Consider the following 13,866-nt stretch of genomic DNA (forward strand, 5'->3'; position numbering starts at 1 on the left):
ACATGCCAGCTGGGTGACCTTGGGCGGGTCACAGTTCTTCGGAGCTTGCTCAGCCCCACCCACCTCACAGGGTGTTCGTTGGGTGGGTGGGTGGGTGGGGAGATTGTAAGCCCCTTTGAGTTTTCTTATAGAAGAGAAAGGGGGGATATAAATCCAAACACCACCACCACTTCCTCTTCCTCCTCCTCCTCCTCTTCCTCCTCCTCCTCCTCCTCCTCTTCTTCTTCTTCTTCTTCTTCCTCCTCCTCCTCCTCTTCCTCTCCTTCTCCTTCTCCTTCTTCTCCTCCTCCTCCTCCTCCTCCTCCTCCTCCTCCTCCTCCTCCTCCTCCTCCTCCTCCTCCTTCTTCTTCTTCTTGGGGGACAGGGTACCAGTCTTGCGTAGCAGCTTGCCAAAGTAATTCCAGACTCAGTTTATTAAGCATTAGATGCCCAGTTTGACGGGAGGTGCTGCTGGAGCCTTTGAAATTCAACCCAGTGCTCCGTGTCACATCCTACATGTTGTAATCTTAGTCAGTGACAGAGATCACACTGAACTTTTTGAAAACGTTTTGAGCTTGTTGGCATATTTGGAATTCTGACACGGCGTGGTGAGCACAGCCACAAAATGGCGGCCACAGCTTATCTTCAGACTCATGGTAAAGATTCCCGTAATGTGGTAGCGATTACTGCCAAAGCAACACGTTTTAAAATTTGCTCAGCCAATCAAATCTCCCGAGGCCAAGACAGTTGATGCCAGAACAGCTGGCACCAGGAACAGTCTTGGCAGACCCAGGGTCCGATTCAGTAGAAGGTAACTTTGTGTGTGTTGGTTGATGACACTGAGTCCCTGGTCTTCTTCTCAGAACAACTAACACTTGGCTTCCAACCGGTTTCCTGGGGAGAGGCCATGGCTCAGTGAAAGAGCATCAGCACTCTCACACGGAAGGTCCCCAGGTTCAAACCCCACCAAAATTAGTTAAAAGGATTGAGTAGCTGGTGATGAGAAAGAACTCACGGAGAGATTCTCCCAGGCAGAAGAGATGGTAAAGAACTTGACCTTGAATGAGAAGGGTCACCAATTTTAGATTTGAGAAATTCCTGGGAATTTGGGTTGGAACCCGAGGAAGGATCTCAGCTGACTATAATGCCCAAGACTTTACCTTCCAAAGGAGCCATTTTCTAGAGGGAAACTGATCTATGATGGGGTGTTGCGGGGTTTCCGGTCTGTATGGCTGTGTTCCAGTAGCATTTTCTCCTGTTTCGCCTGCATCTGTGGCTAGCATCTTCAGGCGGTAGTAAAGCAAGTGGAGTATATATACCTGTGGAATGTAGATATCTACATAAAACCTCCAATCATCACCAGGAGAAAATGCTACTGGAACACGGCCATACAGCCCGGAAACCCCACAACACCCCAGTGATTCTGGCCATAAGAAAGCCTTTGACAATACATTGATCTATGTTGCTTGGAGATCTGCTATAATTGTGGGAGATTTCCAGCCCCCACTCGGAGTTTGGCAACCTTATATGATCCAGTGGTGGCGAACCTATGGCATGGGTGCCAGAGGTGGCACTCAGAGCCCTCTGTGGGCACGCACAAACAGAGTTCGTCATGTGTGGGGGAAATCCCCCCCCACACACACATCTTGGCTGGCCTGGGCCGCTGGACTCGATTATTAGCATTAAACCTAAGACCTAGTTTTGGGGAAGCAGTGTAGGTAACCCTGTTAAGCGCTGTTAAACCCCACTGATTTTCATGCGAAGAACTAAAGCGCGACCTGGGAGTAAGCTCGGTTGCTGGCAATGCTTCTGAGTAAACCCTCCCAGGGTCGTGATTCACCCGTTCGAAGAGTTGCATGGTTGCTTCAAAGCAAAGCCACCGACTACTTACTCCCGAGTAACGCATGCCTTGGAGCCAACCATTTTTTCTAAACTAAAACCTCAGTGTATTGTCGAAGGCTTTCACGGCCGGAATCACTGGGGTGCTGTGTGGTTTCCGGGCTGTATGTTCTAGCAGCATTCTCTCCTGACGTTTCGCCTGCATCCGTGGCTGGCATCTTCAGAGGATCTGATAGTGGGAATGGAAAGCAAGTGGAGTATATATACTGTGAGGTCAAAAGGTGAGGCCATCTGAATAGAGTAGCCTGGCATGTGAGTCACAGAGAAGTCTGTAGCATGTGAGTAACAATGAAGATAGCAAGGTCAATAGGTGAATGCATCTGAATAGAAGTATCCTGGTCTTTGTTCCCTTTGATTGGTCCAGAATTTCTGTGTTTTCAAACCCGAGAACCCCCCCTACCTACATCCATGGAGCCCACCCCCTCCAAAGCAGCCATTTTGTCCAAAGGAACTGATCTTGGTTGTCTGGAGATCAGTTATAATAGCCGGAGATCTCCAAGTCACACCTAGAGGTTGGCAATCCTATCCACTGCTGGTGAGTTCCCCCCCCCCCAGCCAGTTGCCACGGGATACTTGGCAACCATAGCTACCATTCTAATGTTTCTGTCCTTCTGTGATGTCATTAGTTGACATAGTGAACTCATGCAGTTGGTCAATTAGTTTCAGTCCAGGTTTGAGAGAGGATGAATCTCTTATTTCTGGTTTATCAGAAACATGTTGATTAACTGGTCATTGTTGAATGCTTTGATACAGAAAGTTTTGCCTCTGTAAGTATGTGCGGGTGTGTGTGTGTGTGTGTGGGGGGGGGGGGTTGGTTAAGACTGCCCCTGTGGGTGGTTTCCAGCTTGCTAACTTGGAGATCGCCCCAAATTACAACTGAGCTTAAGATGACCGAGATCAGCTCCCATAGATCAGGGGTGTCCAACTCTGGTGCTTCAGATGTTCATGGACTACAATTCCCATCAGCCCCGCTGGCATGGCCAATGGGGAGTTGGACACCCCTGCCCTGGAGAAAATGGCTGCTTTGGGGGGTGGGCGAGCTCCCCTCCCCACTCCCCAAATGCTGCCTTTCCAAGTCTTCGCCCCCAAACCTCCAGGAATTTTCCAGCCTGGAGTTGGCAACGCTGAGTTATGATATATGACCAAAAGTCAGAGAAGTTGAAACCTGTTCTCTGTGTGGAAAGGTTAAGAAGTTGGGAGCATTTTAGTGGGGGGGCTTTTTGTGGGGGGGGGCTTTTTGTTGGGGGGCAGAAGGAGACACCAAAGAAGTTTATTTCCTTGCTGTTGTGGGTTTTCTGGATTGTGTGGCTAGTTTTGTGTGGCTGGATTGTGTGGTAGTTTTCGCCCGCATATGCGGCTGGCACCTTCAGAGGCATGCCTTTAAAGACACCAGTCAGAGACGCGGGCCAAACTTTAGGAGCAAAAGCTGCCAGACCACGGCCATACAACCTGGAAAACCCACAACAGCCAGTTGCTTGCAGCCGGCTTTGACAGTACACTGAAGTTTGTAAAGCTGTAATAGGTGTTGAGTGCTCGGTTTCTTTCCCCTCCCCTCCCCAGACCCGAAAAAAGCGGAAAGGATGTAGATTTATGACAGACAGGAGGAAGTACTTTTATGCAGCACTTAATGTAGTTAAGTTTGGAATTCCCAGCTTGAACACACCTTGGTCACAAGGCGAGATTGTTGCTTTTTTAAAATCTTACATCATCATCATCATCATCATCATCATCATCATCATCATCATCATCATCATCATCATTATTATTATTATTATTATTATTATTATTATGATTATTAATTGGGTTTATAGACCGCCCTCCCCCGAAGGGCTCAGATTCATCACATTCATGATGGGATAACCCTAATAGTTATTAGCAGCAGAGTCCTGGGGTTGGAAGGGACCGTAGAGGGCATTGAGTTCAACTCTCTGCAGAAAATCTGAAGCCAGAGCTGTGTTAGTTCAAACTTCAGACCTTTTAGCTTTTTCTTCACCTTGAACCCATCTAAACATGGCTATCATGTCACCTCTTAACCTACTCTTCACTAATGCTTTTGTGTACCCCCATATGTGGAAGCAGTGTACCTTTGGAACATAATTTCAGCCTGTAATTGGATGCGTAATATAGCTTTAGCATTAAAAGCTTTACAGAGGTGTAGCAGGGGGAAATCATGCCCTCGCCCCGTGCCCCGCAGTGTGGCGGGGCCTGGCGGGGCGGGGGTCATTGGGTGCCTGGCTGCAGCCTCCCCCAGGCCTGGCAGGGCCAGCCGAGAGGGGGAGTGGGATTTTCTGCCCTCACGTGACCTAATGGGGCCCCGCCTGGGGCATTTGTCCCCATCTGGTCCTGTGGAAGCTACGCCACTGTCTCTCGGACACTAATAAACGGCTCGGTGTGTCTAGAGAAGCTGTGTTTGAGATGTAATACGGAATTTGGCGTTCAGTGATATCTGTGTGTTCTACATCTTTTCTTCCTCGGGTCTCAGCACGGGCTTATTTTCCGCACGGTGCATTTCTCAAAAAAGACAACAAATATTGGATTTTTGTTGGAACTTCCTCTGCCTTTCTCAGGGGTCTGCAACTTGTGGCTCTCCAATTGGCCATGTTGGCAGGGTCTGATGGGAATTGTAGTCCACGAACATCTGGAGAGCCACAGGTTGCAGACCCCTGCTCTGAGCCAACAGTTTCAGGTGAGTGCCCACATTGGTCTGCAGTAGAAGAGCCAGATTCAAGTCCAGGAGCACCTGAGAAACCAATAAGATTCTGGGGGCGTAAGTTTTCGAGAATCAAAGGCTGCCTGTCTCCATCTTTTTATTTTGGTTGGGAATGATCCACAGATAACATCGCGGGCCCTACCTATCTCCTCCCTTCCTTGGCTTTGGTTCGGGTGCCTGTTTTAAACAATTTTTGTTTTAAAATACTTTTGCTGTTTTAATTTATTGCTGCATAGGTTTTAAGGGATTACGTTTTTATGTTGCTGATTTGTTGATTTGCTGATTTGCTGTTCGTTGGAACAGCCATATGCCAGGAGCAGCCCTGAAATTCTCGGGATGAGGCGGCCTATAAGTTTGTTTGTTTGTTTGTTTGTTTGTTCGTTTAATAAATAAATAAATAAATAAATAAATAAATAAATAAATAAATGAATGAATGAATGATCTCTTCATCACAAAAGCTTGGAGGCTCTGAAAGTTTGTTTCGATTTTCAGGGCAGACGGTCGGCGCTGGTCTTTGGCTTCCCTGCCGTCGTCCGGATATGGAACCAACACTCCCAGTTCCACTGTCTCGGTAAGATCTTTGTTGGAGGGAGTAGACCACTCAATCAAGGAACTGTCCACGGCAGCACCAGGGTAGAAGGACTGGCTTGGATCCAGGCTAAATTTTCCACAAATGGAAGGAGCAGGGTAGCTTCCGCCAGTTCTCTCTTCCTGATTCTGATTCCCAGGTGGCATTTTGTGCCTTTTCTGTACCCCAGGGGCTCTATTTTGGGGAGATCAGTGGGTCTGCAGTGGAGGGTGTGGGGGAGAGACAGGAATGTCTTGTTTTACTGACAGGTATCGTAGAATCATAGAGTTGGAAGAGACCTGAAGGGCCACCAAGTCCAACCCCCTGTAATGCAGGAACACAAAATCAAAGCACTCCCGACAGATGGCCATCCAGCCTCTCTTTAAAAACCTCCGAAGAAAGAGACTCCACCATACTCCGAGGCAGTGAATTCCACTGTCGAACAGCCCTGACTGTCAGGAAGTTCGTCCTAATGTTTAGGTGGAATCTCTTTTTCTTCACCTTGAACCCATCTAAACATGGCTATCATGTCACTTCTTAACCTTCTCTTCACCAAGCTAAACATCCCCAGCTCCCCATGTCTCTCCTCATAGGGCATGGATTCCACACCTTTTACCATTTTGGTTGCCCTCCTCTGGACCTGTTCCAGCTTGTCAATATCCTTCTTGAATTGTGGTGCCTAGAACTGTACACAACATTCCAGGTGAGGTCTAACCAATGCAGAATAGAGAGGTACAATTACATCCCTCGCTCTAGACACTATGCTCCTATTGTTACAGGCCAGAATCGCATTGGCTTTCTTGGCTGCTGCATTACACTGCTGACTCATGTTCAGTTTGTGGTCTACTAAGACTCCCAGATCCCTTTCGCATGTAGTGTTGTCATAAGAACATAAGAACATAAGAACAAGCCAGCTGGATCAGACCAAAGTCCATCTAGTCCAGCTCTCTGCTACTCTGCTACTGTAGGATGTGAACGCAATGGCCTTCTGCGGCTGTTGCTCCCGATCACCTGGTCTGTTAAGGCATTTGCAATCTCAGATCAAAGAGGATCAAGATTGGTAGCCATAAATCGACTTCTCCTCCATCAATCTGTCCAAGCCCCTTTAAAGCTATCCAGGTGAGTGGCCATCACCACCTCCTGTGGCAGCATATTCCAAACACCAATCACACGTTCCGTGAAGAAGTGTTTCCTTTTATTAGTCCTAATTCTTCCCCCCAGCATTTTCAATGAATGCCCCCTGGTTCTAGTATTGTGAGAAAGAGAGAAAAAATTCTCTCTTCTGTCAACATTTTCTACCCCATGCATAATTTTGTAGACTTCAATCATATCCCCCCTCAGCCGCCTCCTCTCCAAACTAAAGAGTCCCAAACGCTGCAGCCTCTCCTCATAGGGAAGGTGCTCCAGTCCCTCAATCATCCTTGTTGCCCTTCTCTGCATTTTTTCTATCTCCCTCAATATCCTTTTTTGAGATGCATGACCAGAACTGGACACAGTACTCCAAGCGGTCAGCACTCACTGCTTTATATAAGGGCATGACAATCTTTGCAGTTTTATTATCAATTCCTTTTCTAATGATCCCCAGCATAGAGTTTGCCTTTTCACAGCTGCTATGCATTGAGTTGACATTCCCATGGAACTATCAACTAAGACTTCTTAAATCCCTTTCCCTGGTCTGTGACTGATAGCACTGACTCTCTGTAGCTTGTATGTGAAGTTTGGATTTTTGCCCCTATGTGCATCACTTTTACATTTTGCTACATTGAACTGCATTTGCCATTTCTGAGCCCACTCACCTAATTTATCATCAAGGTCCGCTTGGAGCTTCAAGAATCCTTGTGGTTCTCACCACCCTACATAATTTGGTATCATCTGCAAACTTGGCCACCACGCTTACCCACCCCTACTTCCAGGTCATTTATGAATAGGTTAAAGAGCACTGGTCCCAAAGCGGATCGCTTGGGGACCACCACTCGACATCTCTCCATTGTGAGAACTTCCCACATTACACCCACTCTTTGTTTCCTGTTTCTCAACCAGTTTTAATCCATAGGAGGACTTCCCTCCTCTTATTCCTTCATTGCTGAGTTTTCTCAACAGTCTCTGGTGAGGAACTTTGTCAAAAGCCTTTTGGAAATCCAAGTAGACAATGGCCACTGGTTCACCCCTGTCCACATGCCTGTTTACACCCTCAAAGAACTCTAGTAAGTTTGTAAGACAGGATTTGCCTCTGCAAAAGCCATGCTGACTCTTTCTCAGCAGGTCTTGCTTTTCTACATGTTTTATAATTTTATCTTTAATGATAGATTCTACTAATTTACCAGGAACAGATGTCAAACTGACTGGCCTGTAATTTCCCGGGTCCCCCCTAGATCCTTTCTTAAAGATTGGTGTGACATTGGCCATCTTCCAGTCTTCAGGGATGGAGCCTGATTTCAGGGATAAGTTGCATATTAAAGTGAGAAGATCAGCAATTTCATGTTTGAGCTCTTTAAGAACTCTTGGGTGAATGCAATCTGGGCCAGGGGATTTGGTAGCATTTAGTTTATCAGGTTGTCAAGCCAGGTGTCACCTATCCTATATCTATTCATTTAATTGTGCCTGGTGCAAGTGGAGAATTCAGTTTGTATCTGGCCTGTTCAGATCAGCTGCACCATGCAACTGTGAGATATAGGAGTGAATAAATAGATAAACTTCTGCACAGTTCAATGGATCACCTGCCCAAAGTGACTTTATTTAGCAGAGAAGGGAAAGGGTTTGGGTTTATAAACCGCTTTTCTCTCCTGCAAGCAGTCTCAAAGCTGTGACCTGGATATGAGTAGCCAGACTCCTTCCCTTCCGCACTCCACAACGGACCCCTTGTGAGGTCGGTGGGGCTGAGAGAGTTCTGAGAGGACTGTGATTGATCCAAGGTCACTCAGCAGGCTTCATGCAGAGGAGTGGGGAATCGACCTGGTTCTCCAGACCTGGTCCTCCACTGCTCTTAACTGCTATGCCCTGCTGTCTCTCCAGCATGGACTGCTTTGGATTAATGTAGGTTTTTAAAAAAACCCTCCACCCCTCATTGTAATTTTAAATTGTGGGGTTTTTGTATTTTTTGTTTTATTTACATTGTATGCTGCCTTGAGTGCCGCGAGGCAGAAAGGCCGCTAATAAATCTTTTAAATAAATCTTTTAAATAAATCCCTTGATTGCACTCATTCAGGTTTATTCACCTCACACACACACACACACCAATAGACCCCTGAGTTTTCACTGGCCAGAGCTGGGGGAGAAGGATCTTTGAAGAAGAAGAAGAAGAAGAAGAAGAAGAAGAGTTTGGATTTATATCCCCCCTTTCTCTCCTTTAAGGAGACTCAAAGGGGCTGACAATCTCCTTTCCCTTCCCCCCTCACAACAAACACCCTGTGAGATGGGTGGGGCTGAGAGAGCTCCGAGAAGCTGTGACTAGTCTGAGACATGTGTTGGAGTGCACAAACTAATCTGGTTCACCAGATAAGCCTCCACAGCTCAAGTGGCAGAGCAGGGAATCAAACCCGGTTCTCCAGATTACAGTGTACCTGCTCTTAAGGCCAGCACATTTTCTTGCTTTCCGGCTGCTGTGAAAGAGAGACCTACATGACTTGTCACTGAGATGATGCCAAATTTTGAGCCATAGCTCTTCACCACAGCCTTTTAGGAAGCTGTCCCATAAAGCAGGGAATTGTGGTGTATGTGTGGGGGGATTATGGGGGCAGCATGCAAGTCCTGTGGACTCCTGTGGAGTGGGTTTCCTTCTTTGACACCACTACATTTAACGGACCATTTAAGTTACAGTTTATTTTCTGCATTGGAAGACTTCTTAGTCCACACAACAAAGTTGGGCCGCACGCCGGCACTGCTGTTAGTGCCAGACGTGCAGTGGTAGGGGTGCCCCATTGGCAGCTGTGTGAGCTCCCAAAGGCACCTGGTGGGCCACTGGGAGTAGCAGAGTGCTGGACTAGATGGACTCTGGTCTGATCCAGCAGGCTCGTTCTTATGTTCTTACTGGAGCTGGTGGCCCCTCAGCGTCAGGGAAGGTGTGGCAGAGTGGTAATGACCGTCCTTCTGTTCTCCTCAGTCCTCCTGCTCTTCCCAAGAGCGCCTTCACCAGCTGCCTTATCAGCCCACTGTGGATGAGCTGCATTTCCTGTCCAAGCATTTTGGGAGCACAGAGAGCATCACTGATGATGATGGGGGCCGGCGGTCCCCGGCAGTGCGGCCCCGCTCCCGGAGCCTCAGGTGAGTACAGTACAGCTGAGAATCCTGCAACCACAATTCCATTGTTGTGAACCTGATTATGAGTAGCCGTGTTGATCTGCAGTAGAAGAAGAGTTGGATTTATGTCCCCCCTTTCTCTCCCGTAAGGAGACTCAAAGGGACTGACAATCTCCTTTCCCTTCCCCCCTCACCACAAACACCCTGTGAGGTGGGTGGGGCTGAGAGAGCTCCGAAGAACTGTGACTAGCCCAAGGTCACCCATCTGGCATATGTTGCAGTGCACAAGCTAATCCGGCTCACCAGATAAGCCTCCACGGCTGAAGTGGCAGAGCGGGGAATCAAAAGAGCTAGGTTCGAGCCCAGTAGCACCTGAAGAGACTGACCAAATGGTGGGGGCATTTGAAGGCTCTCGGTAGCTCATACCCCAAAAATCAGGCTGGTCTGTAAGGTGTGAGTGGACTTGAAACTAGCTCTGTATTTTTGCATGGAAATCATTATGCTAGACTCCAGTCCCATGGTGCCTTGCCTCTCATTCTGGAAACAGAAAAAAAAAAAGGGAGAGGCTTAACCACAGGTGAGCCATCGGAAACTCCTTAGTGGAGGATCTGCTCCTAACTTCCAGATCCTATTGGGAGCTCGTCAAGCTATTCTTTTTTTTTTTTTAAAGGCTTTAATTTAGTTAAGAGAAATACCCCGACTGTTATATAGGAAAATGATAGATAATGTTGCCTATAACCTGCCTATGATAGATAATATTGCCTATAAGCTACTCATATCCCTTTGTTTCACTCTGTGGCTAACTGACAGTCCTTCAGTCATAAGAATAAGAAGAGTTTGGATTTATTCCCTGCTTTTCTCAGGTGTAAGGAGCCTCCAAGCAGCTTACAAACTTCTTTTCCCTTCCTCTCCCCACAACAGACACCTTGTGTGGCAGGTGGGGCTGAGAGAGTTCTGAGAGAACTGTGACTAGACTGAGGCTGCATGCGGAGGAGTGGGGAATAAACCCAGTTCTCCATATTAAAGTTTGCCGCTCTTAACCACTAAGGCGGTGTCTAACAGCCAATCTTCAGTCAAAAGGACAAAAAGAAAAGCCCTGTTCGATTAGACAAAGGCCTATCAACTCCAGCTGTCTGTTCACACAGTGGCCAACCACGTACCTCTACGAAACCCACAAAGAAGGCCATTGTGGCAGCTTTCTCCAGCCTGTGTTCCACCACACCTGCCATCTTGCTCCTCTGATATAGGTGTCAGGTCTAGGATTCATTCAATTCCGGACTCTGGGATTTATCACGCAGTCGCCTTTATTGAAATGATTACTGAAAAGCCGGTTCTCATGCACTCCTCAAATACCCGTCAGAGGCTTTATGGTCATTCTACTGTCCACTCTCCTCCCTCTGCCTCCCCCAACTCACGTAAAGCAAAAGTGGGAAAAGTGAGGAGAAAGCGAAAGTCCTTTTCCAAAGGCTAGGGAAAGATAGGGAGCCATCTGGGTACTCCTCCCTTCGTGGAGAAGGCCAGAGATGCATCTGTTATTTAGTGTTGCCAGGAAAAGGAGTAAGAAGGAAGGAAGGAAGGAAGGAAGGAAGGAGAAGGAAGGAAGGAAGGAAGGAAGGAAGGAAGGAAGGAAGGAAGGAAGGAAGGAAGGAAGGAAGGAAGGAAGGAAGGAAGGAAGGAAGGAAGGAAGGAAGGAAGGAAGACTCAGAAACCCAAAGAAGCCCCAGTCATTAAGCACACACTGACAACAGGAAAGGCTCCCCCCCCCCCAAAAAAAAACCCCCATCAGGCCCATCTAAGGTAAATCAGGGCAAGTTCTGTACAACATCTAACAATAAATACATATTTAAATAAAAATAATGAGAAGAATTCACCTGTATGGGATTGAGGACCAAAGAGGGTGAGAGGGATCTGGAAGTTGATTTAAGCTACTGAGGCAATTGATCGTTAGTATTCTGTGTAGGTTTTCCGGCTGTGTGACTGTAGTCTGGTGGATCTTTGTTACACACAGTGTGTAACAACAGACTTCCCTCTATGATACACCTCTGAAGATGCCAGCCACAGATGCAGAAGCGAAACGTTAGGAATAAAGATCCCACCAGACCCACTGCCACACAGCCCGAAAACCCACAACAAATCCAGTTGAATCCGGGCCGCGGAAAACCTTTCTAACAATAAATTGATGCCTTTTTCTTCCATTACAGCCCGGGCCGGTCTCCCTCTTCCCATGACAATGAGATAGTGATGATGAATCATGTTTACAAGGAACGATTTCCCAAGGTAAGAGCTTTTGTATCAAAGCCCCGGGACGACTGGGGGGGGGGGCTGCCTGGAAACCTGAGAAATGGCCGAGCGCCTTGCTAGTGGGACAGCAGGAGGTGAGACAGGTACTGCCCGGAACCGCTGTCTATTGGCAAGACCAAGAGAGAGGTTTCAAAATGGTGAATTCCGTTGCCATGGAGACAGCACCTCATTTTCTTTGTCTCATTCTCTTATAACTATATCAATATTTTGCAAAAAAAAAAAGAGAGTTCAGAATGGTTAAAAAGGGGAAAAAAGTCAGGACCGAGTCTGAATCAGTTCCTCAACAGGTGAACTCATAATTGAATGCAAAATGATTATTACTTGTATCAGGGGTTCCCCAACGTAGTGCCCGTGAGCGCTGAAACACCTGCACGCACCTTTCTCATGGCCTGCCCATTGCTGGGGTTTTTGCCTCACAAGGCTTTTTTTTCAACACTCAGAATTTGATTGGCCTTGTTTTGGCTGCCACCTAATCATAAGGATCTTTGCTGTGGCCATTCTGTGGCTAGTTCCACCTCCCATGGCCACCATTTTGTGGCAGTCCTTTTAATGGCTGTGCCCCAGAGGCGTATGGGGGGGAGTGGAGCCTGGGGACAAAACGTCCTCCAGGTGCCCCCCCCCCCCCGCGGGTACCTGCTGCCGCCTTCTCTTCCCAGGGCCTGGGGAGGGCAGAAGGCTGCCTGCACAGACCCCGAGAGAGTGGAGCAGAGGCATATCTAGGGAAAATGGAGCCCGGGGCATAATCTGAGTTTTTCGCTGCTCCCCCCCGCCCCACTCCATTTTCCCTAGATGCAGTGGAGGGGGGAGAGAAATTAAGCCGTCTGCTGATCTCACGGAGGAGTGCCCAGGTTTACCGCTAGGCAGGCAGGAAGGGTTTGAGTCAATGTGCTGACACGGGCTCTTGCTTTGGAGGGTCAGTGCCCTCCCTCGACCTTGTAGTGCCCACCTTAAAAGGAGAATCTGGGCTCCCTAGTTTAAACTTACCACATTGAAGTGATGCTGTTTGGGTGTATCCTCTCAAAAAAAAAAAAAAACTGCATCACTTTCATCAAAGAGTTTAACTGGGGACCCCAGATTCTCTCTTTAAGGTGGATTTAAAAGGAGCATCTGGGCTCCCTAGTTGAAACACCATTGAAATAGATTCTGAAATCCAACCCCAAACAGCATCACTTTCAATTGTGTTTAAACTAGGGAGCCCAGATTCTCGTCCTATGAAATCCAATTCCAAAGTTGGAGACCTGGGGTCCCTAGGTTGAGTCAACAACATGTGAAAGTGATGCAGTTTTTTGGGGTGGATTCTCCCTCACCCTTAAACAGCATCACTTTCAATGTTTAAACTGGGGACCTCAGATCTCTCCCACTTTAACTACATGCCCTAAGGGGGGTGGATTCTAAAAAGGAGAATCCTGGGGAGGGCTCTGGGGAGTGCCACTGCTTTCAGAGGTGCAATTGTTAAAGCTAGCAGCACCAAAATTTCAGGGCATCTTTAGGAGACTCTCCTGATGATACCACCCAGGTTTGGTGAAGTTTAGTTTATGAGGTCCAAAGTTATGGACCCTCGAAGGTGTAGCCCCCATCTCCTATTGACTCCCATTGGAAACAATGGGGGATGGGGGCACCCCTTTTGGGAGTCCATAACTTTGGACCCCCTGAACCAAACTGAACCAAACCCTGGTGGTATCATCTGGAGAGTCTCCCCAAATTTTTTGGTGCTGCTAGCCGAAAACCTTTGCCCCCTTGCAGGCCAAAAATGGAAAAAAGACTACAAAATAAAACACACACACAAATGAATCTGATTTTTGTGCGCCTCCCACGTGACTAAATGCCTGGGAACATTTGACTCCCTGTGTTCCCACGGCAGATACGCCCCTGCTGTGCCCAGTTGTTGTCCCAATTCCAGAGGGGCCCACATGCTCAAAATGTTTGGGGACCTCTGACTTTTACGAATGAATATGACGGATAAAGAGGGTTTTCCTCCAAAAAAACAGAAGAACATCTGAGCCTGGATGCTCACTGTAGGATGCTTTAGAGCAGGGGTATCCAACTCTGGCCCTCCAGATGTTAATGGATCATTTATCTCCCACTTGCCTCCTTGCTAGCATCCAGGGATAAGTTCACATGGGATTCACATTCCCAGCAAGCTGATTTAGAGCCAGAAAGAGGACTTCATAAA

At 47.6% G+C, this 13,866-nt stretch overlaps 1 protein-coding gene across 1 annotated transcript in view; it reads left to right on the plus strand.

Annotated features, from left to right (window-relative positions):
* The window catches only part of MAST1 (microtubule associated serine/threonine kinase 1), a 92,277-nt gene that overhangs the window by 22,319 nt on the left and 56,092 nt on the right, over positions 1-13,866 (plus strand). Inside the window, exons 4-6 of the mRNA XM_048488372.1 lie at positions 5,081-5,159; positions 9,256-9,416; positions 11,594-11,669. Coding sequence (XP_048344329.1) covers positions 5,081-5,159; positions 9,256-9,416; positions 11,594-11,669 — 316 coding nt within the window. The remainder of the gene's footprint in view (positions 1-5,080; positions 5,160-9,255; positions 9,417-11,593; positions 11,670-13,866) is intronic.

Source organism: Sphaerodactylus townsendi, linkage group LG03 (genome assembly GCF_021028975.2).
Source record: "Sphaerodactylus townsendi isolate TG3544 linkage group LG03, MPM_Stown_v2.3, whole genome shotgun sequence".
NCBI lineage: Eukaryota > Metazoa > Chordata > Lepidosauria > Squamata > Sphaerodactylidae > Sphaerodactylus > Sphaerodactylus townsendi.